The sequence below is a fragment of the Oryctolagus cuniculus genome, chromosome 20 (assembly GCF_964237555.1).
Source record: "Oryctolagus cuniculus chromosome 20, mOryCun1.1, whole genome shotgun sequence".
In the NCBI taxonomy this organism is placed as follows: domain Eukaryota; kingdom Metazoa; phylum Chordata; class Mammalia; order Lagomorpha; family Leporidae; genus Oryctolagus; species Oryctolagus cuniculus.
In genome coordinates this window covers 38,093,491-38,120,462 of record NC_091451.1, presented here as the reverse complement: position 1 = coordinate 38,120,462, position 26,972 = coordinate 38,093,491, and the positions used below count along the sequence as shown (strand labels likewise).

At 62.0% G+C, this 26,972-nt stretch overlaps 1 protein-coding gene across 2 annotated transcripts in view; it reads left to right on the top strand.

Annotated features, from left to right (window-relative positions):
* Positions 1–6,865: 6,865 nt before the first annotated feature.
* ITPK1 (inositol-tetrakisphosphate 1-kinase) overlaps positions 6,866–26,972 on the top strand; it is a 142,628-nt gene continuing 122,521 nt past the window's right edge. Inside the window, exon 1 of one of the 2 annotated variants that reach the window (XM_017349458.3) lies at positions 6,866–7,116. In XM_017349458.3, the coding sequence (XP_017204947.1) occupies positions 7,022–7,116 (95 nt within the window). In that variant the 5' untranslated portion in view covers positions 6,866–7,021. The remainder of the gene's footprint in view (positions 7,117–26,972) is intronic. The other variant, XM_002719591.5, reaches the window with a different exon arrangement.

Sequence of the window (26,972 nt, the reverse complement as noted above, 5' to 3'; positions counted from 1 at the left end):
TAAACTGGGAGTTAAGGGCTGGCGCTGTGGCATAGTGGGGCTAAGTCTACACCTGCGGTGCCGGCATCCCATATGGGCACGGGTTCTAGTCCCGGCTGCTCTTCTTCTGATCCAGCTCTCTGCCATGGCCTGGGAAAGCAGTAGAAGATGGCCCAAGTGCTTGGGCCCCTGCACTCACGTGGGAGACCCGGAGGAAGCTCCTGGCTCCTGGCTTCAGATTGGCCCAGCTGAGGCCATTTGTGGGGTGAACCAGGAGATAGAAGACCTCTCTCTCTGTCTCTCCCTCTCTCTGTGACTCTGCCTCTCAAATAAATAAGTAAATTTTAAAAAAGTCTATTCATGTTTAAAAAAAACCTGAAAGTTAAGATCTACAGTCTTGGGGCTGGCATTGCGGTATAGTGGGTTAAACAGCCACTTACGATGCCGGCATCCCACATGGCATCAGTTCGAGTCCCGGCTGCTCCATTTCCGATCCAGCTCCCTGCTACTGCATCTAGGAAAGCAGCAGACATTGGCCCAAGCACTTGGGTCCCTGCATCCACGTGGGAGACCCAGATGAAGCTCTGGCTCCTGGCTTCAGCCTGGCTAACCATGGCTGTTGCAGCCATTTGGGGAGTGAACCAGCAGATGGAAGATCTCTCTCTCTCTCTGTCTCTCTCTCTGTAACTCTGCCTTTCAAATAAATAAAATAAGTTTTTTTTTTAAATCTACATTCTTATTTAGAGTTAAGTTAAAAGCTTTGGTTGAAATACAGTAGCTATTTTGTATATCAGAAACTATATGGGTGCTGAGATTTTTACACATGTACCCAGCCATATAACCACAGCCCAAGTCAAGGTGGAGAGCAGTCCTTGGGTCTGGCATTGTAGTCAGCAGGTTAAGCTGCTGCTTGCAAGGCCAGCATCTCTTATCAGAGCACAAGTTCAAGGTTTTGGCTGCTCAGCTTCCGAACCAGCTTCCTGCTAATGTGCCTAGGAAGGCAGCAGAAGATGGCCCAAGTACTTGGATCCCTGCCACCTATGAGGGAGACCTGCTTGGGTTTCCTGGCTCCTGGCTTCAGTATGGTCCAGTATTGGCTGTTGCAATTATCTGCAGAGTGAATCAATGGAAATCAATCTCTCTCTCTCTCTCTCTCTCTCTCTCTCTCTCTCTTCCTTCCCTTGCTATCTGTCACCCTGCCTTTCAAATAAATCTTTTTTAATTTGTTTTTTAAAGATTTATTTATTTATTTGAAAGGCCGAGTGACAGAGGGAGAGATGGAAAGAAGGTCTTCCACCCACTGGTTCATTCCCCAGATGGTCGCAACAGCTGGGACTGGGCTGAGCCAAAAGGAGGAGCCCAGAACTCCATCCGGGTCCCCCACGTGGGTGCAGGGGTCCAAGTCCTTGGGCCATCTTCCGCTGCTTTCTCAGGAACATTAACAGAGAGCTGAACCGGAAGTGGAGCATCCGGGACTTGAACTGGCACTCGGATGTGGGATGCCTGCATCACAGGTACAGTTTTGCCCACTGTGCCACAACACTGGCCCCAAGGGAAAAAAGACAGAGAGAACACGCCCAGCTCCCCAGCTGGCCGCTGCCGTGTCTCCTCTCACATAGCAGCCCCACCCCAAGGGAACCTCTGCTCTTTAATCACACAGTGGCTTGGCCCGTGTCTGTACTCCATCCTGGTGGAGTCTTACAACAGGAGTTCTCTCCCCGGTGAGACGCATCCAGACGGCTGCGTGATGGAGCCCTTCCCGTCGCCTTCCTGTTACATGGATGCATACAGCTCAGTTTCATCCTCCCTGCTGATGACAGGCCTCCAGATGACCTAAGCAGCTATCAGCAATCTGGCCTAAGTCAGTGGCCAAACTGATCAGACACTGAAGTCGCTCCCCATCCCTGGGAGAAGTGGGATGTGATGCCAGCATCCCGTACCGGATTGGCAGCTCCCTGCTAATGCGACTGGCAACGCAGCAGAAGACAGCCCAAGTCCTCGGGTCCCTGCCACCCACATGGGAGACCCGGTTGGAGTTCTTGGCTCCTGGCTTCGGCCTGGTCCCGCTCTGACTGTCACAGCCATTTGGGATGTGTGCCAGCAGATAGAAGGTCTCTCTCTCTCTCTTTCTCTTTCTTTCTCTCTAATTCTCTCTATGAATTACAGAGAAGACGGGGGTTGGTGGGGGGGAGAACCATCTTCCATTTGTTGGTTCACTCCCCAGATGGCTGCAATGGCCAGAGCTGAGCCGGGCAAAGCCAGGAGCCAGGAGCTTCATCCAGGCCTCCCCCTTGGGCGCATTATGGGTGATGGTTGTACCCTGTGCACCGCAACTCCAGCCCTGAAGCCTTACACCTAAGAGTTCTCGGGGCCGGTGCTGTGGCATAGTGAGTTGAGCAGCCATCTGTAGTGCCAGCATCCCATGGTCCTGGCTGCTCCACCTCTGATCCAGCTCCCTGCTAACGACCTGGGAAAGCAGCAGAGGATAGACCAAGTCCTTGGGCTCCTGACCTAAGGAGGAGACCTGGATGAAGCTCCTGGCTCCTGGCTTCGCCCTGGCCCAGCCCTGGCCGCTGTGGCCATCAGAGGAGTGAACCAGCAGAGGCAACATTCTCTCTCTCTCTCTCTCTCTGGTTTCCTGGCCTTCTACAGCCGCTCTGCAAAGATGGGTGCCCTCTTCACTTCACCGAACATGGCAGCCTCAAGGGGTGCAGTGCCAGCCGCGTGTCACACGGCCATGGCAAGCGGTGCATGGCCCCTTTGTTCCGGGCTTTCTTGACCGTTCTTACTGCGGGGGAGAGGCAAAGAAAGGTGGAGACAGGAACCCTCTTCTCACGCGCGGCAGAAGAAAGAAGGAAGGAAACGCTCAGAGAAGCACTGCAGGCTTCGGCGTTTCGACATGCAGCCAGCTGCAGCTACACGCCCTTTGTACAGGCCAATAAACTGAGGCAGAGGGAGAAGCTGCCGGCCCCTCCTGCTGCCTCAGCAAGGCCAGAGGCCCTGGGCTGGGCTGGCTCTGTGCTCATGCTATTACACCCCTGCCCTGCCCGAAGCGGAAGCCAGGGGACAGCGGTGAGCAGGCCTGGTCTCTGACGGCACCGTCTATGGAAGCTGCTCTCTGCCTTAGGCCTGGGAAATGTCCCTCTCTAAGCTTCCTCCATGCCAAACATTTAGTGACATTCCTTAAGTCCTCTGTGGCACTTGGAAAACACAGCTACTGGCTAACTATATTAAGAAACGCCATCCACAGCCCACCCCGGCCAGCCTCACGAGCCCCAGTGACGTCCAAACTCCAGGGTCATGGGGAAAGAGGCCCCTGGTGGCCTCTTGGGTCTTAAATTGCTTTTCCTGGCACAGTCCTGCCCTCTGGCCCCTGCCAGACAGACAATTGCAAAGTGACCTTGCTTTACGAGAACTCTAGATTAAAAAAGAAAGGAGGAAAAAAGCTGCCAGCAGACGGGCCACAGTGACCAGTGTTTGGCCAGCACCTCCTTGGGCCGACACAGGAGTCCATCTGCAGCAGACAGCCCCACACCCCATGGTCAGGTTCATGTCGATACTGGAAAGGAAGCATCCTTCTGTCTTCTTCAACCTCCAGGAGCACACCGGCCTCCTGGGGGCCCCACTGACAAGCAAGCTCCAACCCACTGGTCTGCCCCGGGGCCCGGGACTCTGCATTTATAACAGGTGCGGCTGCTGCTGCCGCCGGTCACTCTGAGCAGCCAGGCTCTAGAAACTGTAACAAGACACAAAGTCAGTGCTTCTCTGGCTGCACAGAGAACCACGGAGAGTCCTACCAGGACCAACTTGAAGCAGAAATGCCTGGAGGAGAGTCCGACCCCCAGAATAAACAAAACAGCACCTTGCACGCCCCAGAGAGAGGCTGTGCAATGAGATGTCTGGCAGGATTTGAAAACCCCTGCATGGAGATAAGGAAAAGGCCGAGGGAAAACAGGGCTCCCCAAGGTATGCGGGAGCACCAGGGGGGTAAAGGAATCGTCGTCTCTTTTGACCGGGCGTTGCTCACTCTGCACAGCCACGAACAGCATCGCTGTGGCGCCCGGGGTTACTGGCGTCATTGCGTGCAACCCCGCACACACAGGCGCTCTCCGCAACCTCCCCACACCTGGTTCTTCATGACGCCTGCAAGGGTACCTCCAAGAGCTCATAAAAAAAACAAAAACAAAAACGGGCTTACAGGAGAGGCTCACGGGGGTGCAAAAACCTCTGTGATCCACGCATCATTTCTTCCCAGCACCCGTTTTCATGGACTTTGTGAAAACCGCTCCGCCCACTGCACTGTACCACTGGGCCCCGGCCAGGCACTGCCTCCCCCTTTATTGGAGGCTGAGAGGCTGAGGAGCCCGCCAAGGTCGCCGTGACTGAATGGTGAGAGCGGAGGGAACGTGGGGCCAGCTGATGCCAGCGCCCGGGCCATAAATCAGGGCTCAGCAAACTGCAGCCGGGCCGAACCCCACCCTCCGCCAGTTGATGCAGGGCCCTGGAGCTAGGAACGGCTTTGCACATTCCTGAACGGTTAGGGGGGGAAATCAAGAGGAGGAGTAATTCACCAAGTGTGAGTTGTAGGAGTCTCACGGGCGGCTGCGGCGCCAGGAGTGTGGCTGGCACGGAGCCACGCCCGCTGGTCCAAGGCTCGGCTCCGAGCTGAGACCGTGTGGCCCGCGGAGCCTGGACTCGCCGCCCGGCCCCGGCGGGAAAACGGCTGCTGACTCCTGTGTTCGACTCCTGCGTTCAACGGTTTCGCTGTTTATAAATTCCCTGCTTTGCTTTTTTTTCATACCTTTCTGCCCTCCCCACCCCCACCCTCAGACTCTGCTAAACTCTGACTTGCAAAGCTGCTTTGGGGGCAGACAGCCCAGCAGGTTCAGCCGCCCCCTGGGGTGCCAACGTCCTGAGTGAGCACGGGTTCGGGTTCGAGTCCCGCCTGCTGCCTCTGAACAGCTGCACCTGCCCTTCCCTTTCCCGAAAAGATCTTCCCCCATTCCCATTCAACTCCTGCTCACCCATCGATACCCAGGGCCGCGTCCCCCCAGTCACCCCACAGCACAGCACAGGGCGCCCTTGTCACATCTTTATCATCGAGGAGAGAGAGAGAGAGAGAGAGAGAGAGAGAGAGAGAGGAGAGAATCTTCCATCTGCTGGTTCACTTCCCCAATGGCTGTGACGGTTGGGGTTGAGGTTGGGCCGGTCCCAAGCCAGGAGCTGGGAGCCGGGAGCTCCATTGGGGTCTCTCTCGTGGGTGAGGGGCCCAGGCACTTGGGCCACCCTCCAGTGCTTTCCCAGGCCATCAGCAGGGAACTGGACCTGAAGCAGAGTGGCTGGGACTCGAACAGGCGGCCACCTGGGACGCCGGCGCTTAAGGAGGTGGCTCAACCCGCTGAGCCGCGACGGGAGCCCCGTGCAGGGCATTTCCCCTGACCTCCTCGGCCTTCCTGTCTCCTGGTCATGCAGAAGGGCCGGCCCTTTCAAGGCACGGAGCTGACCCCTGACCCCGGCCCCCTCCCACCCTCGTGGGCCCCGCTAGCCCCCACCCCGCGTCATTTCCACACTCGCTCCATCCTCCCTCCGACTCCGGCACTTGTTAGAGAAGACAGGGCGTCTTTATCCCAGCGGGGCCGCCGTAATGGGGGTCTCGGGGAGCGGAGGGCTCCGAGCACCAGGGGATTCACAACCAAGAAGAGGACTGGGCCGTGGGGCACCCAGTGTTCCCCGAGGGACACATCAGGGCTCAGGGCATGCGGGCCGGCGGCCGCGACAGGATTCGAACTGCAGGCAGGCCAGGGCCGCCGGACAGCAGGGGCGGGGGCTTCCGGACTCAGCTGGATTCTTGCGCAACTGGACAGCGCCCGAGGCCTGGGCCGGGAGAGGCCTCGGGGCCTGGGCCCAGCTCGGGGAGGACGCAGCCTCGGCCACCTCCGGCTTCTTTAACTTCTCCCCGCCTGGGCCGCAGCTCCCCGGCTCAGGCGCATCCCAATCGCCCCCCACTTCCGGGGCCAGTTTCCAGGTCTCCTCCGCGCCTGGGCTCCCCGGGGGACGCCCACCTCGGCCCCCCGACACCCGCGGGAGGGCTCAGGGCCGGTGGGGCCGGGGAATCCAGGGCGGAAGCTGCAGAGCCACGGAGGACAGGCGCCTCCTCCGGCCGCTGGGCCTGGGTCCCCAGGGCGAGCTGACGGTCAACGGCCGGAGCCCGAGCTGGGCCCTGCGTGTCCGCGCCCCAGGCCGGCGCCCCTAGGGGTGAGGGGTGACCTCATCGCCGTGAGTCCCCCGCTGCGGGTCCACTGAATGGCCCGAGTAGGGCTGCAGAGGTGGCGCCACAGCGCGGGCTGAGAACGCCCACGCCACTCCTTCCGCCAGCCCCTAGAGAAAGCAGAAGCGCCCAGTAAGCGCCGCCCCAAAGACTAGGCTGCGCCCTGCACCCCCGACCCGCACGAGCCCCCCCATCACCAGGCGCTCCGGCGCGGCCCCTTTAAGAGGCGGTGGCCGCGGTGCTGCCCCCTGGCGGCCGCCGGGCGCGCTGCCTCCGCTGTCCGGCGGGCTCCCGGGGCCGGGCCGGCCAGGGCTCCGGCGGAGGGGTCGGCGGCGGGGCCGGCCTGCGGGGTGCGCGGGCGCTGCCGCCGCCCTTCTCGGCGAGCGGCGCGTGAGGCTCGCGCCGGGGCCGCGGGCCGAGCTCGCCCGGAGCGGCCGAGCGCGGGGCGCGGAGGGTGGGGCGGGCGGGCGCGCTGCTCGGGCCCGCGCGGCGCGAGGGGCCAGTGTCCGCCGCGGCCCAGGGCGCGGCGCTCGCGAGCCCGCGGCGGGCGGCCCCGCGCGGCGCAGCCAGTGGCGTCCGGCGCCCAGCACCGCCCCCCGGGCCGGCCGCCCGCCGCGCCCCGCCCCGGCCCGCCCCCGCCGGCAGGACTGCGCGCCCGGAGCGCGTTCCGCGTCCCCGCCGCCGGGAGGAGGTGCCCGCACGCTCCGGCGCGCGCCGCCCGCCCGCCTCGGCCTGTGGGCGCTTTCCCCGGCCCAGGCTCCGCGCCCCAGGAAGATGCAGACGTTTCTGAAGGGGAAGAGAGTGGGCTACTGGCTGAGCGAGAAGAAGATCAAGAAGCTCAACTTCCAGGCCTTCGCGGAGCTGTGCAGGTGAGGGGGACCCCCGGCCCGAGCGCCGGCCGGGGAGGCTGGGGCGAAGGGGTGCGTGCCGGGGGACGGGATCCGGGCGCCCAGGGGCCGGTGCGGGCGCTGTGGCGCGGACCGGGACGCTCAGGTGCACGGAGAGCCGGCTCGGGAGGCCCCCGGGTGCCCAGGGCGCAGCGGGCGCGCGGCTGAGCGCGGGGAGGGCCCTGGGCACCCGGGGCGCCCGCGCTGCCTGGCAGGGGGCTGGCTGGTACTTTGGGCCGGAGTGGTCGTCTTCCTCCGCCCCCTTCCCTTTCTCAGGGGAGGGCACCTGCGGGTGTGGACCACCTACTACGTGCCCCGCGTGTGCGCGGCTCCCGGAGCTGTCAGCGCCGTGGCCGGCTTGAGCCCAGCCGAAGCGAGTGGCAGTACTTGGCACGTCCGTGGTGATTTGCTGTCTCATTAGCGCCTCGCAGCAACCGTGCACATTGGCCGGGGTGGGGATCCTGGGCCACGTGTCGGGGCAGGGGGACTGATCCGCAGAGGTGCTTCTGCAGGGGTCCCCGTGCCGGGGAGTGGCTGGTGCGCCAGAGGTGCCGGGGGACATGCGTGCGGTGTGGCTCGGCCTCCTGCCGTCCGGCTCTGCCCGCGCCTGGGCCCCCGCGCTGCTGCTCCGTGGCGGCGGAGGGTCAGGTGTGCCATAGATCGCATTCTTAGTCCCTCAGCCCTCCCCAGACCTGGGTCAGGTGTGCCGTGCCCAGCTGCCCAGCCGTGGCTCTGCTGTGGCATGTCAGTGAACGCCGCGCAGCAGCCGGCGTCCCGAGCCTTTTCCGAGCTCCGGGCGGAAGCGTTTTGTTAGATTGGATTTTTGAAAATTGGCCCCAGTTGGCATTCGTGTGTCCCTGTCGTGTCCCCTGGCACGCTGGAGAAGTGAACACTTGGCTTTCTTTCTGCCGTGGTATGCGGCGAGTGGCGGGTCTGAGTGGCGCCCACAGGCCCCTCTGTGCCCCTCACGGCCCTCCTTGGGGTCCCCAGGTGCTCTGTGTGCCTGGGTCAGGGTGGGGGTGGTCGCCTTCTTCCAGGCCAGGTCGTCATGGGCTGTAGTGCGTGGGAGCTCACAAGGAGACCAGGAGGGGCTGTGGCCGGAGCTTTGCACACAGGTCCTGGGTTGAAGGGGGACCCCAGACACCGTGCGTGTCGCTGCAGAAGTTTGGGTTGTGGGGGTCCAGCTCTGACCGGAGGCCCCTGGGAGTCTGGAACCCAGTGAGAACCTTGCACCCTCCCCACGCAAGTCTGCCTGTGCCTGTGTCACCCGTGCCCGGGGCTGAAGTTCCGGGCTTGTCATCAGGTTGGTAGGAACTTGGTAGCTGGGAGTCCCGGCCGGGGCTCAGGGCCAGGTCCTCCCGCTGGACCGCCGGACCCGCTTGGCTCTCCTGAGGACCCCTGCCTTTCAGGGGGTGGAGGGCTTCAGGGCAGGCGATGGCGTCGCAGTCCCAGCGGCCGACGGTCGGAGCACAGTGTCTCTGAAGGGGCTGCTGTGCCCAGGGTCTGGTCGCCTGCCTTTGTCCAGCATGGGGGCTCCTGAGAGGAGGCCGAGAGCATGCGGGCCCCGGCAGGGCCCCGGGAAGCCCACCCTGTGTTTCCACGAGGGGAGCTCTAGATGTTTTGTCACTGAAGCTGAAGAAGGAAAAGAAAACACCAAACAGAGTTTTTCTGTTTCTTGATTGCTTTCAGCGCACTGCCCCCTGGCGGCCACAGTTCCACGCTGGCTGCCGGTGACCCGAGCTTTTGCTGTGGCTGTTTGGCGTGAGCCACGCTGTGGACAGGTGCTGTCACGTTTCTGATGCTCACAATGCGGGCGTGCCACGCTCCCGTGTTGCAGGGCGAGGAAGCGTGTCCGAGCTCCCCAGTGAAACAGCCCGGGACGTTTGAGAACTCGCGGCCCCGCTCTGCGTGTGTGGGTGACCTGGGAGGACCAGGATGAGCTGTTTAGTGGAGTCTCAGGCTTTGCAAGTCTCAGGGCAGGAGCATGCTGGCGAGCGTCTCACCCGGCCTCCGCTGTTTTACGGATGGGGAAGCGGGCAGCAGGGGGCAGGTTCTAGGCTTTCTCCTTGGGCCACTGCACGGTGACACGCGGCGTTTTCTTCCCAGGGGTGGTCGGCCTCTGCTCTTTGTCCCTAGGGGCACTTTCCCTTCAAGGCTGTCCCTCTCCTCCCGGGGCATTGTGTCGATGGCAGCAGTGGGCAGCCAGGCCCTGGGAAGCTCCCTCCAGGGAGCTGCCCTGTCACTTGTGACCCAGCTGACAGGTGGGCCTTGGAACCGGCTGGTGGTCAGGGTCTTCCAGCACCCCCCCCCCACTCTGCAGGGCTGCCCTGGGACCAGCTGGTGGTCAGGGGTCCCGGCTGGTGCTGGCCCTCCAGCGTGTCCCCCCACTCTGCAGGGCTGCCCTAGGACTGGCTGGTGGTCGGGGGTCCCGGCTGGTGCTGGCCCTCCAGCGTGTCCCCCCCCACTCTGCAGGGCTGCCCTGGGACTGGCTGGTGGTCGGGGGTCCCGGCTGGTGCTGGCCCTCCAGCGTGTCCCCCCTACTCTGCAGGGCTGCCCTGGAACCCGCTGGTGGTCAGGGTCTTCCAGCTGCCCCCCCACTCTGCAGGGCTGCCCTGGGACCAGCTCGTGGTCGGGGGTCCCAGCTGGTGCTGGCCCTCCAGCGTGTCCCCCCTACTCTGCAGGGTGCTCTGGGACCAGCTGGTGGTCGGGGGTCCCGGCTGGTGCTGGCCCTCCAGCGTGCCCCCCCCCCCCACTCTGCAGGGCTGCTCTGGGACTGGCTGGTGGTCGGGGGTCCCGGCTGGTGCTGGCCCTCCAGTGTGTCCCCCCTACTCTGCAGGGTGCCCTGGGACTAGCTGGTGGTCGGGGGTCCCGGCTGGTGCTGGCCCTCCAGTGTGTCCCCCCTACTCTGCAGGGTGCCCTGGGACTAGCTGGTGGTCGGGGGTCCCGGCTGGTGCTGGCCCTCCAGCGTGCCCCACCCCGGCACCGTCTCCGCCCCTTCCACCTGCCCTCTGCCCCTCACCCCTTCCCTTCATGGCTTTATCACGGTGCCCAGGAGGAGCGACAGAGGGGAATGAAGAAACAAAGCTGTTCACTGGCCGCAGTGGGTGATTTTCTTGCTATTTTGTGTTGTAAGCTCTCCCCCTGGGCCCCGCTGAGCCAAGCCGGCCCACCCGGCTTCCCTCTGTTCTCCGCTCCTCCGACTCCCTCTGTCCTCACCAGTCTTGCCTGGGGTTGCCGGAGCCGGTGATGGAGGCACTGGGCTTCGTGAGGCCTCTGGTGTAAGGTATGGCAGAGCATCGCCTGCGTTCACCGGAATCACAGCTGATTTTCAGCGATTTCCAAGGCCCCTGCCTCAGGTAACCTCCCCTGCAGCCCGGGACTGCGGCCTGGGGAAGCAGAAGCCCAGGGCATGTCGGGGTTGTGCTCTGCCGGCTGGGGGCTCCCCTGAGCCCAGGCTCCGGGCCCGGCCCCTGCCCCTGCGAGCGTGGCCTCCCGGTTTGAGCGTCTGTCTGCTCAGGTGTGCCTGTGCGTGCTCAAGGCGCTGTCAGCGCATCCTTTCCCCTCCAGGGACCCATCTGGGCAGTTCCAGGCCCCTTCTAGGGTCCACGTGTGGCGTTAGGAGCGTGGTGGCAGCCCGGGGAGGGTGGAGGTGTGTCGGCCTGCCTGTTTCCCCGGGAGGGCCAACTCGGAGGCCCCCTGTGCCGGGTCCGCTTGGCGTTTCTGTGCTGGGATTCTCGGGACGAGTGCGGGGGAGGAACGAGGCGCTTTGCCAGGACTGAGTGATGTGGGTGTGCGTGGGTGTTTTTGTGTTTGTGTTGCTATCTGCCTTTGCCACCATTCTGGGCTACGGAGGGGGAGGAGGCACTGACTTAGGTCTCCCGTGTGACAGTGCACGGTGGGGCAGCCACAACCCAGCCCCGCTACTCGGCTCCCTTCCAGCAAACCCGAGAAGAGCCCCGTGCAGACAGGCTTATCTGTTGGGAGGCCGACACAGGCCTGGGGTGCAGGCCTGGCCGCGTGGGGCCCGCACCTGACGCTGGCAGTGGCAGGACGTAGCAGGCTGCTGTGGACATCCCTGAGCGCCCATCTCCGGGCACGTGGGCTCCGTCAGTGCCACCATGGCTCAGCGTGGTGAGAGGGTCGCTGTCCGCCCTCAGCGATTTCGTGTTCTTGGATTCGGCTGTTTGAGGATGACCCCACAGTCCCTGACGCTGCTCACGGATTGTTGGGATTTGAAACTCAGGTCAGTGGGCATGGCTAAGGAGGGGCCTTGTCCTGCCTGGTGGTATTCCAGCCGTCATAGTGTGGCTCCATGTTTTTTTTTTTTTTTTTTTTTTTAAGATTTTAGTTATTTATATGAGAGGTTGAGTTATAGACAGAGAGAAAGGTCTTCCATCCCCTGGTTCACTCCCCAAATGGCAGCAACCCCCGGAGCTGGGTCAATCTGAAGCCAGGAGCCAGGAGCTTCTTTCGGGTCTCCCACGTGGGTGCAGGAGCCTGAGGACTTGGGCCATCTTCTGCTGCTTTCCCAGGCACATTAGCAGGGAACTGGATCAGAAGAGGAGCAGCTGGGGCACAGACCGGTGCCCCTGTGGGATGCCGGCGCTGCAGGCAGAGGCTTAGCCCGCCGTGTGGCCCAGGTGACACCCGTGAAGCCAGGGAGGGTGTCTGCACCTGCTTCCTGGGTGGGGCAGGCGGGAGGCCCGCGAGGGGAGGGAGGGAGGGGATGCGTCCATGCCTGGTAAGTTTGGAGAGGGAGGTGCTGGTGCTGAGTCTCCTGGAATGCTGGGGTTCTCCATTCACACGCTCGGTGCTGGGGTTGGCTACCATTGGTTGTTTTCGGTTTCATTCTGAGTATTTCATGTGTGCATACATTTAACAGAACTTCAGAGGATGCAAGGCTCACACAGAAAAGTCAGCCCGTTTCCGTCCCGTCCTGAATCCCAGTCTCCTCCGAAGGTGCCCGCAAGCCCAGGGCCCAGGCGTGTGCGGGGAGAACCCTGCGTGCCCCGCTCAGCTCTGCCCATCGCGGGCAGCGTCGTGTCTGCCAGGAGTTCCACGCGGCTGCTTCACCAGACGAATCTTGTGTTTTCTTTTATTAAAATTAATTTATTTGAAAGAGCTACAGAGAGAGAGATGGAGAGGAAGAGGGAGAGAGAGAGAGAGATCCTCCATCTGCTGGTTCACTCCCCAGATGTCCACGACGGCTGGGGCTGGGCCAGGCTGAAGCCAGGAGCCAGGAGCTTCTTCCAGTCTCCCATGTGGGTGCAGGGGCCCAAGCACTTGGGCCGTCCTCTGTTGCTTTCCCAGGTGATGGCAGAGAGCTGGATCGGAAGTGGAGCAGCTGGGACTCGAACAGGCGCCCATACGGGATGTGGCACCGCAGGCGGCAGCTTTACCCGCTACGCTGTGACACCGGCCATGTTTTCATTTTCAATGGCAAGCTGGTCCCGCTCTTACGGAGCAGACCACGTTTCTTCCCTGGGGTTTGCTTCTGCCGGTGCAGCAGTGTGTGCCCTGCCCCTGTGCCTGGGTGCCCACTGCTGAGTGAGTGAGTGGTGGGGTCAAAGGGCACGGCATGTTACTGCTCCCGAAGCTGCGGGGCCAGGTTTGGCTGGCGACTCACACGCTCCCCTGCAGTGTGTGACGAGCACAGGCTGTGGATGGTCCCCTGGGTTTGCACTTCCCCTCTGGTGGGGGGAGGGAGTGGTGGACCACCACGCTCTAGGCAGCACCGGATGGAGCAGGGCCCCTGCGTGCAGGTGGTCCTGACCACCCGGCAGCCTGCCTCCCTCGGCTCGCTGCCCCACCCGGTGAGCACACCGGGCGCGTCTGGGAAACCCTCGGCGGAGCACCGTGCTTGAGCTGTCCGACGTGGCCAGGGCCTCTCCTCCCACTCACGTTTTCAATGCAGCTTTCAAGGGATTCTCTGGTGCCTCCTTTTTAAAAAGTGATGTTCCCATGGGGCTGGAGCTGTGGCTTAGTGGGTAAAGCCGCTGCCCGAGATGCCTGTATCCCCTATGGGCGCCAGTTCAAGTCCCAGCTGCTCCACTTCTGATCCAGCTTCCTGCTAGTATACCCGGAAAAGCAGTGGAAGATGACCCAAGTGCTTGGGCTCCTGAACCTGCGTGGGAGACCCAGAAGAAGCTCCTGGCTCTGGGCTTCAGCCTGGCCCAGCCCTGGCCATTGCAGTCATTTGGGGAGTGAACCAGCAGGATGGGAGATCTCTCTCTCTCTAACTCTGCCTTTCAAGTAAATAAATTTTTTTTAAGATTTATTTACTTGAAGGACAGAGTTACAAAGAGGCAGAGAGAGAGAGAGAGAGAGAGAGAAGTTTCCATCCTCTGGTTCACTATGGAGCTGAGCCAATTGGAAGCCGGGAACCAGGAGCTTCTTCCAGGTCTCCCACATAGGTGCAGGGGCCCAAGCACTTGGGCCATCTTCTACTGCTTTCCCAGGCCATAGCAGAGAGCTGGATTGGAAGTGGAGCAGCCAGGACTTCAACTGGCACCCATATGGGATGCTGGCACTGCAGGCGGCAGCTTTACTCGCTACACCGCAGCACTGGCCCCTAAAAATAAATCTTTTTTTTTTTTTTAAGCGACGTTCCTTTCAGGAAGGCAGTCTTCCTCCAGGAGCCATTCACCGCCTTCCTTGGCTGGCAAAGCTGCTGTGCCAAACACCTGCCCCGGCCTGCATGATCCGGGCCTGTCCCGGCCACTCCCGCGGCAGCAGCTCCTGGAGAGCCGACCTGTGGGTGTGTGGCCTTGCTGTGAGGACGGTGTGGGGCTCCTGAGAGAAGCCCCCTGGGGAGGGCGTGGCAGGGGCCTGTCCTGCTCCCACACCAGTGCTTGCTCATGTCCTGCGGCTGGCAGAGGCTTCTTGCAAACACAGGGCACCTGTGGGCCTGGCACCCGCCCCTGCTGGGCTCTGCAAGCTGGCCGGGCCTTTGTCTCGCCTGCTCCTGGCCTCCTCAGGAGGCAGCTGCCCTTTGTGGCCAGCAGGGCTTCCGCACTGGCCCCTCCTGGTGCCAGACTGAGGCTGTGACAGCCCCAGGACTGCTCTCTCTCCACCTGCTTTTAGGGTTTGGCAGGTGGCTATGCAAGTAGGGTCACTCCCGTGAGGGGACCCCAGGCTCCTGCCTCCCGCTGTGACCCCTGTGTGCTGGGTACCCCGCCCTGTTAACTGCTCACCTAGTGGATGCCCCTAAGCCCAGCCGCCCTGGAGAGCGGGTCAGGATCCGTGCACAGCTCAGCCTCCCATGTAAAGTCAGGACCCTGAGCGGGACCCGGGGACCCCCCGCTGCCAGCCTTGCCCTTGGCCTCCGACTTCTCCCTGTCTTGCTCGCTGACCATCTTGCCTTTCAAACAGTGGTTCCATGAAGGTGGCGGCTGTGGCAGGTTTGCACCTGTGACTGTGAGTGAGTGGATTGGTGAACTGCTTGGTGTTTTGTCCTGGTAACTCTGGGGTGCTGTGGCGTGCTCAGGAAGCCCAGGGGGTGGGGGTGGTGCCGGAGAGGGAGTGATGGGGGGGTTGTTGTGATGGGGGCTCCGTGTTCACTCAGCAGGTCCTGTGCTGGGTGTGCAGCTCGCGGGTGATGGAGTGGAGCCGGGAGAGAGCTGTGGCAGAGCGGGCCGTGGCCACCGCGGCACTCTGTGGTCAGAGACGGATTCTCTGAGGGGGTGACATCTGGTGAGAGGGGCCGAGAGCTTCCCCCAGGAGCTGAAAGGCCCACGGGTGGCTGGAGGCCACGTGCCTGACTTGGCCGGTTTCCACTTGGGACACGTGGCCACAGGAGGTATTCGGGGGGGGGGGGGCCCTTCCAGAGCCTCTACCCTGCCAGGGCCCGGGGACAGGAGCCCAGGCCAGCCCTGTGTCTGGCTGTCAGTGGCTCTGGGCTGTCGCCTCAGGTGGGAGCCCCTCGTGAGGTCAATGTTGGCTGGATTTGCCGGTCACAGGAGGCCCCGGGCCTTGGTGATGACTCAGCATCTGAGTCCGCCCTCCCCACGAGGTGTGGCCCTTGGGGATTCTCCGGGGGATGCGGGTGGGGCCCTGGGATCTCCTGTAGGAAGTTCACATGGTGTTTTCCTAAAGCGTGCAACTGGCTGGCCCCGCAGAACCCGCAGCACCGGTGCGCACCAGTTTTCCAGGGCTGAGCTGCTTCTGAGGGGCGGAGTCTCTGGGGTTGGGGGTGCAGGTAGAGATCAAGGCTCCCAGGCTGGGCTCTGTGAGAGCCCCCGCTTTGCGTTCCCCAGAGCTTGTGCTGGGACCCCCGGCTACCTGCCAAGCCCCTTCTCAGAGGGAGCAGGGCAGCAGCTGCAGGCCCCCCCCCCCCCCCCCAGCTCTGCCCGCGGTCACTGCTGTCGGCTGAACCGCTTCTCCCCCACCTTGAAGACTTCTTGCTTCCGGCTGCTGCTCTGCCCTGGGGTGTCCCGAAAGGTGGATCCCGAGGCCGGATCTGGGCTGGTTTTGCACAGCACACATTCCTGGGGACCGGCCTGGCCAGATGCGACACTGATTGTGGGCCCTGCCTGGGAGAGGTGATAACATAGCCCGGGGTGTTTGCCTGTGCGGTTTACGCCATCCACCTGTGAGTCTTCGGGGAAGGTCTGCGTGTGGCCTGGGGTCACCCAGGTGCTCCTGGAGCCTGGGCTTGGGGCTTGTTCCAGAGGCCTGGCTGTCTGGAGGCCTGGCTGTCCAGGGGGATGTGTTGGGTTCCTCTGTGGCTCACACCGGATCTCAGAGGATTCCGAGAGCCTGCCAGGGCTGGGGGAGGGGCAAGGGCACCTGAGCAGCAGAGCTGGGACTCACCCTGGAGGCTGATTGGCTCCTCCCGCTGTGCCGGGTCCAGCCTGCGAGGACGCTTCTAGTTTCGGGCATAGCATCGCGCTGCCACAGCCCTGCTGCTCAGGTTCAGAGCAAAAGTGAAGGGCCTTTTTTTTTTTTTTTAAATTAGATGTTTATTTTCATCTATTTGAAAGGCAGTGTGACAGGGAAGAAAGAGAGGGAGAGCTTTCATTCACTGGTTCACTCCCCAAATGCCTAAAGCAGCCAGGGCCGGGCCAAGCGAAGGCCAGGAGCCTGGAACTGAATCTGGGTTTCCCATGTGGGTGGCAGGGGGCCAAGCACTTGAACCATCATCTGCTGCCTCCCAGGATGCATTGACAGGAAGCTGGCTCAGAAGCGGAGCAGCCGGGACTCGAACCTGCGCTCTGATATGGGGTGTGCGCATCCTAAGTGGTACCAGAACGTCTGTCCCCAGAGGGTTCCTGTCTGAGCTTTCCCTGTGTGCGGTTGTTGGGCCCAGAGGGGTGATGCATCGTGGAGAATGGTGATGAACTTGAACTTGGCACACAAGACTTGTCCAGCTGGCCAGTGCTCTGCCTCCCCAAGCCTCCACCCTCTGTTGGTACAGTGGGCGTGGTACCTTCACCCTCAGGCTAGTGTGGCTGTGCCTCATATGTTACAGGACCCCGCTCCTCCCAGGGCCACCTCCTCTCCCTCTTACCGTCTGTGTTGGGAGCCCCAGCCAAGGGCACACAGGGGGCTCCTCTGCCCAGTTTCTTTTTCTGGTGTGGGGGGGTGGGAGGAGCAGTGTCTGCCAGGCCCAGTGACTGGCTCACTGCTTCCTGGGAGGGTGGGGGTGTTAGGTGGGTGCTGGGGTGCGGAGAGGACGCACCTGTGGCAGTTTTACTTTCGGTTCTGCCTCACACCCTACTTCCACCCAGCAGCGGAGGGCTGAGCTGCAAGGGAACTTCCGTCCTCACCCTGGGCCACTTGTCCCAGTGCAGATGCCAGGCCCTGCAGGGACGCGGGGGCGCGCCCAGCATCTGCCCTTTGAAAAGCACCCCATCCACTCCTTCGTGCCCTCCCACAACGTGCGCTTATTGAGTGCCTGTTGCATGCTGGGCGCTCTCGGGGTCTGAGCACTGCAGAGTTCCCACGAGCCTCGGGCATCCTGAACGCAGCCTCCAAGGACTGCTCTCCGGCCAGTGGGCAGCTCCGCCCGCAGTGTGCCGGCCTGGGCGCCCCTCAGGGTCCTGGCCTCTTGGGTTTCTGGATGAGGAAGAAAGTGATGAAGGTCTGTTGTGTGTCCTGGGTGCACTTTCTCCTTCACTGTGCACCTGCAGGTGTGGAATTGGAGGCCCGGGGAAGATGCAGAGTGAGCCCCAAATTGAGAGCCAGCAGGTGGGGTGGCTTGGATGCACCCCTGGCCTCACTGACACCGAAGTTATTTTCTCTCAGGTTTTATTAAAGTCCTCACGTTCCCTAAGGAATCCGTGAGGAGAAGAGGAATTCTGGGCATTCCGTTAGGGTTCTGATGTGGGCAGGCCTAGGTGGCAGCACCCGCATCCGGGTCCTATTGGGAGGAAGCCCTTCTTCCTGCAGAATCGGCTCCCAGGTGCCCGTTTCCCCACCTGGACCTGGGTGTGGCCACGCTGAGCCTGGGCTGGGTTTGCCTGCAGGCCCCCTCGCTGCTCTGACGAGGCCTGAAGCTGTGAGCTTTCGGCCTTTGTAAATCCTGGGGTGGCCCCTGCTGGCGAGGGAGGGGCCGTGCTCCTGGGGGAGCTGATGGTGGTTCCCCACCCTCGCATGGAGGGGGCAGGGGATGCTCCTCCGGAAATGCGGGCCCTTGTGATACTGCACTCTGCCCTGGGCTGCGTGATTTGTTTGTTTTTAAAGGTTTATTTATTTTATTCAAAAGATACAATGAGGGAGAGAAGAGGGAGAGAGAGTATGCCAGTGAGCTCTGTCATCCACTGGCTCACTCCCCAAATGCCCGCAATAGCCAGGGCTGGGCCGGGTCAAAGCCAGGAGCCAGGATCTCAGTCCAGGCCCCCCACAGGGGTGGCAGGGACCCAGACACTTGGGCCATCACCTGCTGCCTCCCAGGGTGCATTAGCAGGTGGGTGGGTTGGAAGCGGAGTAGCCAGGATTTAAACTGGCTCCCTGATACGGGATGCAGGCGTCCCAAGCTGCGTGGTGTTTTTTTTTTTTTTTTTTTTTGACAGGCAGAGTTAGACAAAGAGAGACAGAGAGAAAGGTCTTCCTTTTCCGTTGATTCACCCCCAAAATGGCTGCTACGGCCGGCGCTGCGCCGATCCGAAGGCAGGAGCCAGGTGCTTCCTCCTGGTCTCCCATGGGGTGCAGGGCCCAAGCACCTGGGCCATCCTCCACTGCACTCCTGGGCCACAGCAGAGAGCTGGCCTGGAAGAGGGGCAACCGGGACAGAATCTGGTGCCCCGACCGGGACTAGAACCCGGTGTGCCGGCGTCCAAGCTGTGTCTTAACTCGCTGCGCTGCCGAGCCTGCCTCTGCATGATTTGATTGCTACAAGTACCGTGTAGCCCTGTGAGTCTCAGTAGCCCCCGTCCGTGGAGCCCCAGGCCCTCGCCTGACTCTCCGTGCCCCTGGACAGACTTGGGCTCAGGGAGGCTGCACTCCTCCGGGGCTCTCCCAGGAGTGGGCTCTGAGATGGAGCAGGGGCTGGCTCCCTGTGGCCTGAGGTCTCCTGCAGCCACCCGCCCGCCCGCAGCGCCCCTTAGCTGCTACGTTCTGTCTCCTTTCCGGTTGCGGCTGGATGCATTGTTCACCTGGAGGATCAGGACCTTCTGGCACTGACTCACCGATGCCCACTCAGGCTGCGAGGCTGACGCACGCGGCTGCCCGCACTGCGGGTGCCCAGGCTGGGCTGCCTGGTTTGTGAAGTGCTCTGTCCAGGCCGCAGCCAGATTCCCAGGTTCCCAGGGGATCCTGCTGTGTTCGCCTGCCTCGTTCCTTCCTCGGACCGCTCTGAGCCTGTACGGCCAATGCTGCGTGGCCCACTGCTCTGTGTAGACTGTCACTTCCTGCGTGTCACTCTGGGGGCCTGGAACTTTGCTGGTATTAGGGGCGTAGAGGGTTTTGGAAGCTGCTTAGACCCCAGAAAGCTCAGAGGCTCTTGGGGTACTCTCACTGGACTCAGAAGGGGTGCATGCCTGTGACAGAGCTTCTGGGCCAGGAGCAGGCTCTTGGAGGCTGCAGCGTGGCCGTGGGACTTTGGGCCAAGCGTTCCACTCTGTGCCTCACGTGGGAGCTCTGACTGCAGCTGGTGGCGGCTGGACCTGCCGATGGCGTGAGCTGCGGCACCTCAAGGCCCCTGCCTAGCGCCTCCATCCGCAGTCACTCTGTTCACGCCTGCAGCCGCCAGCGTGGGCTGTTGCAGCCGTCCACATTTGAGCATCCACTGCATCTGGGGTGGTTGTTGAAGCCCCCGCAGGCCTGTGCTGGCTCTGTGTGGCATCGGGCAGCCTGTGTCTTGTCCACTGGTAGGATTTGAACCCGAGTCAGCCTCTGACCAGATGGGTGGTCCTGGGTACGTTTTGGCCCCTCGCTGGGCCTTGACTTCTTCCTCAGGAAGACCTGGCCGTGGGCCTGTGCACACAAGGTGCCCAGCACACCCAGACTTCCTCCTTTCTTGTGCAGGCCAGACACCACCTCCACAGAGCAGACAGGGTGACATCAGGGCAGGCTGCTCTGCAGGGGGAGATGGGAGAAGCGAGCCCCAGAGCTCTGAGCCAGGAGCGGCCTCTGCAGACGGCGTTTGCTGCTCAGAGGGGTGGGCTGCGGCTTCACGCACACAGCGCCGTGGCCCCGCCGCTCCGGAGCCCCTGAGGGCCCTCCCCAGGCCTCCAGGGAACCTCTGAGGTCAGGGTCTGTTCTGGGCCATCAGTGGTGGACCCAGCACTGGCCAGGAGGAGCACAGGTGTTGGGTAACCCCGCGGCCCCATCCCAGCGCCCCTTCCTCTGGTCTAGCTGGGAACGCCCGTTCTTTGGATCTGGGGTCCCCTCCCGGGAAGGGCGGGGAAAGGGTGCCTGCCTTGAGACAGCCATCTGGGACACGGGCAGTTCAGGGGTGCCTCTGCATCAGCGCCAGGCCGGACTCCCTGAAGGAGACCTCCTGGGCGGGGCCCCAGGCCTGCAAATCTGGCCGCAGCCGCATCTCCTGCCTGCCCGCTCTGAGTTAGCCACCGATTTGGTGAGTGGTGGGGATGTGTGCACCCTGGATTCAGTGACGCGGGGGCTGTCTCGCGCCTGGACGTGTTAAATTCACAGAGTTCTGGCCTCAGGTGTAGGTAGGCTCGGGTTCAAGCCGTGGCTCTTAGGTCCTGGTCGTGTCCATTCTCAGGCCCACTGGCGCAAGGTGCGTCCTGAGGTTTACTCTTGGCCAGGCGCCATGCAGAGTCCCAGACCTGCGTTATCTCTTTTGCTGTGCACTGCTGCCTGGTGAGTTTCCTAACAGAGGGTTAAATACTTGCTAGAGGGTGGCGGCGCTGGGGTCAGACTGGGCCGCCTGCCTCCAGGACCTCTCCCCGCCCCGAGGCGGAGGCTCCAGAGAGACTGGGATTTGTCAGCCAGAGCTGTGCGCTTGTCCTGCACCAAGGGGTGCCCCATTTCCTGCCACACGGTCTAGGTGTGGGTGGGGTGAACCTCCAAATGGAAGTGGGGAAACTCTTCCTTGGAGGCGGTGAGATGGCCGTGTGCACCTGCAGGGACGGGGTGGGAGAGCTGCTAGTTCAGGGTCTAGGGGCCGCCTGGGTGGGCTGGGTTGGGGTGGGGTGGGGGCTGCTCTCCACCAGCTTCCAGCTCTGGACGGGGGTCTTGAAGGCCCAGGATGGGGGCTCTGAGGGTTTGTGTACGCCTGGGCCAGAACACTGTTCCTGAGAGGGAACGAGTCAGGGCGACGGGTGGGCCCCTGGCTCAACTCCGCCCTCAGTGAACCCGCAGCCAGCCTGACACAGGCAGGCGCAGAGGGTTGTGGCCCTGTGGGCATCCTCGTCCTCCTGCTTTGTGGGGTTTTATAAGGATAGCTGCTGGGAGTTCAGGGTCAGCGGCAAGTGGTGATGGCTTCCCTGCCTGCCGTGGCCCTGCGGAGCCTTGGGGTTTGGCACTGAAGTGTGTCGGGGTGAAGCAGCCTCACTTGTGTGAACACCATTAGTCTGTTGCTGTTTGGCCCCGTCCTGCTCTGGGAGGGTGGCAGGAGGACTCTGGGCCAGGAACAGCTGGGACCGATCGCCTGGGGGTTGGCGGGGCTGGAGCAAGGCCCGCCGACCTGTCCAGGGTGCTCAGCTCCACACGCAAAGCAGATCCCAGGCTGAGCAGGTCTGGTGGGAATGTGGGGGAGGACAGGCAGGAGGACTTGCACCTGTGAGTGGGGAGGAAGTGGCCTGTGCGTGCTGCTGGTCACAGCCTCAGGGTGTTCCGCAGAGGGCTGGGCCCAAGGCTGGAAGGAGGCTGGGGTGGGGCCTGGTGGTGGGTTTGAGTGCTCGTGTCCCTTTCTGGAAGCACTGGGGAAGTGAGGAGACGCCTGCCCAGGCGCCCAGCTCTGGCGAGGCGCCTCTGCTCGTGTTCCTGCTTCTCCCAGGCGCGGCTCTGCTGTGGCCCCCCTAGGCAGCAGGTGCAGGCGGAAGGGGGCGGGCCTCTGCTGTGGCCTTTGCCAGGCTCCGGGTAGCTCCCTGTGCCCTTGGAGCTGTACAGGAAGGCGTGTCGCTGGGAGACCAGCCTGGGGCCCATTGCATCCTCTTTAGCTGGTGTGGCTGCAGTTTGGACTCATGCTGCCAGACTGGATGACCGAGAGCCGCGGAGGAGTACCCGCAATCTGCTCGGGAGGCTGTGAGCAGGGTCGTGGCGGCTCAGCAGCTGAGGCCGACGCCCCGGGAGCCAGGAGGCTCTCGAAGTGGGAAGTGCCTGGCAGCGCCTTGGACGGGCCTGGCACTCACTCGGGAACAGCATCAAAACACCTTTATTAGGAAGGACCACTGCACCTGGCCAGCAGTGAAACCACGCGGCCGGCACGCAGGGGAAGCCACTAGCCGCCTTCGTGGGTGTGTATAGAAGCAGATGTGTGCACAGACACACACACGCACACATGGTGGCTCTCCTGTAGCCGGCTTTGTCTCCTGTAATAAAGCATGCCAGTGCCGAGCTGTCGGTGTCCAGGAGCTAAGAAGAGACTGTGCTTTACCGCCTCTTCTGGTCCAACCTCAGGCCTGGCAGGGGCCCCGGAAGTCTCTGCTCTGGGTTCTGGGCCTGCCCCAGGGCTTTCCCCCCTCCCTCGTCTTATTAGGCTCAGGCTGCTTTAACAGATCCCCGGGACCGGGAGACTTAACAGAAATCACTTCTCACCTTCTGGAGGCTGCAAGTGCAAGGTCAGGGTGTGGGCAGGTCCGGCTTCTGGGGATGGCCGTCTCCCCAGCTCGTAAAGGCTGCCATTAATCCCACCAGGGGAGCCCACCAGACCCGAATCTCTTCCCAAAGGCTCCGCCTCCAGGTGCCGTCACACTGGGGTTTAGAGCTTCAGCCTCGGAATTTAGGGAAGACACAAACATTCAGGTCATAGTGATACTGCTCCAGGGGGTTGAACGGTGTGAGCCGCCTGTTCCCTGAGCCCGGGAGGGGCTCCGGCACTTGCGGGTACCTCTGGCTTCCGCCCCAGTGCCTGTGGCCACTGGTACAGGTGTTGTCTGGGAAGGAGGCCATCATGTGTGCTGGCTTCTGGACCTAGCCTGGTGCATAGGATATGACTGAAGTGTGGGCCTCTCATTCCTCATCTGTGAAATGGGCACACCAGCACTCAGTTGTGTGGTTTGGGAGTTCGGAGGGGGACGGGGACTGACTTGGCACATGTGGTTCCGACACCTAAGGACGGCCTGGTTACAATTTACCCTCTGCTCGAAGCTCTCTGCTTCCCGCAGAAGATGCGTTTCAGGGCTGCTTACCATCTCCGACCCCAAAACTGGCCGGGCCCCTTAAACTGGGAGGGCTTGGTCTTGGAGGAAGCCCCTCACCCAGTCCTTTCCCTTCCATCTGGGCCCTGGGGTCAGGAGCTGGGGCCTGTCGGGGGCCGGTCAGGGTCCTCTCCTCAGCCAGCCAAGCCTGGATTTCCCCAACCACTCCTGCAGCTTCCGGCAATGTCCTTCCACCCTCCACCCCACCCCAGCCCATGTGCTTCTGGGACGGGCCCCCCCGCAGCCAACCCCTCGCGCCGAGCCCAGCTGAAGGAAGTGGAAGGGTGTCAGCTGCTCCCTGAGCATCTCTGTTCTCCGCGGAGTTCAGCATCAAGAGAGGAAAACCGGGAGGGAGACGTCACCCTGCCCGCCGCCCTGCCGCGTTTCCCCTTGGTTCGCTCGTTCCCTCTCGGTCTGAAGTCCCCTGAGCTGACGATGTTGCGTGCGCTGTGTTTGCTGCCTGCTTTCTGCACACAGCGCTGTCCTGTGAGCAAATCCCATGCGCGTTGTCTTCAGAACCTTTTCTTTTAAAGAATTATTATATTTACTTCAAAGACAGAGTTACGTAAGTGAGGTAGAGCGAGCACGCGCGAGAGAGGTCTTTCGTTCTGCTGGTTCATTCCCCGAATGACTACAGTGGCCAGAGCTGAGCTGATCCAAAGCCAGGAGCCAGGAGCTTCCTCTGGGTCTCCCATGTGGGTCCAGGGGCCCAAGCACCTAGGCCATCTTCTTCTGCTTTCCCAGGCAATAGCAGAGAGCTGGATCAGAAGTGGAGCAGCTGAGACTAGAACCAGTGTCCATTTGGGATGCTGGCACTGCAGACGGCAGCTTTACCTGCTTCGCCACAGCACACGCCCCAGAACCTTCTTTTTAAATTCTAATTTTAAGCAGTAAAATGAGCCCCCCTCCCTGACGCCGTGTGAAAGCCCACTGTTGGCGGCTCTGGTCCCTGTGAGTTCTCTCATTTCATTTTAGAGCAGATCCCAGATATATGATTTTATATGTAAATACTTCAGCATGATTTTTTTAAAGATTTATTTATTTGTTTGAAAAGCAGAGCTATAGAGAAGAAAAGGCAGAGAGAATCTTCCATCCACTGGTTCACTCCCCAAATGGCCACAACAGCCGGAGCTGGGCCGATCCAAAGCCAGGAGCCAGGAGCTTCTTCTGGGTCTCCCACATAGGTGCAAGGGCCCAAGCACTTGGGCCATCTTCCAGTGCTTTCTCAGGTCATAGCAGAGAGCTGGATTGGAGTGGAGCAGCCAGGACACATCCCACATGGGATGCTGGCACTGCAGGCAGCAGCTCTACCCGCTATTTCACAGTGCCAGCCTCTCAGCATGATGTTTAAAAGCAAAGAACTTGGGCCGGCGCCGCGGTTCAATAGGCTAATCCTCTGCCTGCGGCGCTGGCACACCGGGTTCTAGTCTCGGTCGGGGCGCCGGATTCTGTCCCGGTCGCTCCTCTTCCTGTCCAGCTCTCTGCTGTGGCCTGGGAGTGCAGTGGAGGATGACCCAGGTCCTTGGGCCCTGCACCCCATGGGAGACCAGGAGAAGCATCTGGCTCCTGCCTTCGGATCAGCGCAGTGTGCCGGCTGCAGTGGCCATTGAAGGGTGAACCAACGGTAAGGAAAGACCTTTCTCTCTGTCTCTACCTCTCTCACTGTCCACTCTGCCTGTCAAAAAAAGCGAAGAACATAAAAATTCACACGTTTTGTCACACCTGGAAATAGAGTATCATAGATGGTCGTTTTAATCAGCATCTCGGATGTCTGTGCGGGGACTTACTAAGCTGGAATCTTGGTGACGATTGGATGTTTCCAGGCTTCTTGGTGTTGCTGAGGCGGCCTCGGAGCACTTTGGGAATGAGGCCGTCTCCCTTCCCGTTCTGGCACCACCTCGGCTGTGTAACAACTGCCCCCGAGCCCCGGCGGCTCTGAGCTCCCGTCCTGCGGGTTGGCAGTTGAAGCTGGGCTCAGCTGTGTTTCTGGTCTCGGCTGGCCTCCCTCCTTCGTGTGGTCAGCTGCTGGCCTTTGGTGAAGCGGGGCAGGGGGCTGCCCTGGCCACGTGTCTCCGCCTCTGCAGGTCGCCCGGGCTGCGTCCTGGCAGGGAGCCGGGGGTCCAGGAAGCAGTGGGCATTTTCTGGATGCCTGCTGTCTCCACTGTGCTTTCTTGGCCAAAGCGAGACCCATGGGCAGCTCCGATTCTGGGGCTAAAATATAACCACCCCACCGCACCCCCGTGGGAGCGTCAAACTCATTGCAAAGGGCAGGGACACAGGGTAGGACCAGCATTGGGACAGCTTCAGCCAAAAGCATGACCTCGGGCCCTGGGCACCGGCCTGGCGACCGTGGGCCGGCCCCCGCTAGTGCCCAGCTGGTGCCGCACTAGGCTTGGGAGGGGCATGTCTGGCCCTCAGCTGCTCACTCTCGGAGCTTCCTGACAGAGAACAAGTGTCCGCCTGTCCCTCAGAGGGCCTGCCAGGAGCGCTGAGTGGCCCAGCATGCGCCAGGTGTCCCTGGTCATTGAGAAGCTCGTGGGTCGCTGACCGAGGCGACTGGGCGGGCGTCACGTTCCCTGTGCGGCAGTTCCCTACGCGGCTGTTTCTGTGGCTGCAAGAGGAGGGTGTTGAGACGTAGCAGCTCCCCATTCTAGAACATTCCACAGAGTGAGCCCTCGGGATTTTCAGAGGGGACAGGCGGGTACCCCGGTCAGGACCCTCTGCTGCTGCCACGCCGTTCCCAGATGGCTCCCAGGTGCGTAGCCCCTGCGGCGGATCTGCCTGTGTACGTGGACGTCCGTCGGCGTCCTCCTGTGCTGGCCCCGTGGGGAGTGTAGACGAGTGGTGGCCACGATGGACAAGGGCCTGTGCTTTGGAGCTGTGCTCTGTGAGGGTGGGGAGAGGGGACCACACGTGTGGAGGGCAGTGATGAGAAGGGGCCGGGGTGGACCCTGGGGTGAGAGGAGGCCTTTCCGAGGGAGAGCTGTGTGGCCGCACCTGACAGCAGGAAGGACCTAGCCTCAGAAAGGCTGGGCCGCAGCGTCCATGTCAGGGCCCTCAGCAGGTGCGAAGGAGGTGCCTGGGAGGGAGCCAGCACTTGTGTTCCTGGGGCGGGGCCGAGAAGCAGGGCAGCAGAGGTGCAGGTGGGGCAGATGATTATTATTATTATTATTATTAACTTGAAAGGCAGGGAGAGACAGACGGGGATCTCCCATCCACTGGCTCACTCCCCACATGCGGGCAACATCTGGGGGCTGGGCCAGGCCGAAGCCAGGAGCCAGGAACTCCATCCTGGTCGCCCACATGGGTGACGGAACCCATGAACTTGAGCCGTCACCCCTGCCTGCCCGAGGGTGTGTCAGCAGGAGCGTGGAATCAGGAGCCGAGCCGGGACTTGGGCCCAGGGACTCCGATAGGTGGTGGGGGTACCCCAGGTGGGATCTTCACCGCTGCAGCGAACGCCAGTCCCAGGGGCGGGTTCTCTAGGACTTCCCAGGCTGTGGCGTGCAGTGTGTTTCACATATGTGAGCGGGGAGGGTGGAGGCTCCCATCCAGTCCCCACCCAAGAGATCGCGGGCTTCCCTGACCCTTTGTGAGGCTTCGAGCAGGTCCCTGCCCATGTGTGTCACCCACTCCGTAGCCCTGAGGGAGTGACCATGTCCTGGAGCAGGTGGCTCTCCTGGGCTGCAGGGACCTGCCTGCTGTAGGGGGCAGCTGTGCTCAGTGACTTTCTCTCCCTCCTGACGGTGGGCCCGGACGCTGGCTTTGGAATGCGAGGGACGGGGGTTTAAACTCGTGTCTGTGGCTGCCCAGCTCCATGGGTTTAGGCAAAGCACTGAGCTTCTCTACCTGTGGCATCCCCATGGCACTTGGCACTCACAGCGTGCCAATCAGGTGATAAGCATCAGCGCCATGGTCACGGCCTGCCCCATACCCAGTCCTGAACCAAGGGCAGAGGGGTGTGACACTGTGGCGTGATGGGACTTAGGAGGGCGGGGCCTGTGCCGGGAACAGGGCTGTCTGGGCAAGAGCGTGGCACGGAGTGTGTACATGAGGCCCTGCGGACAGACA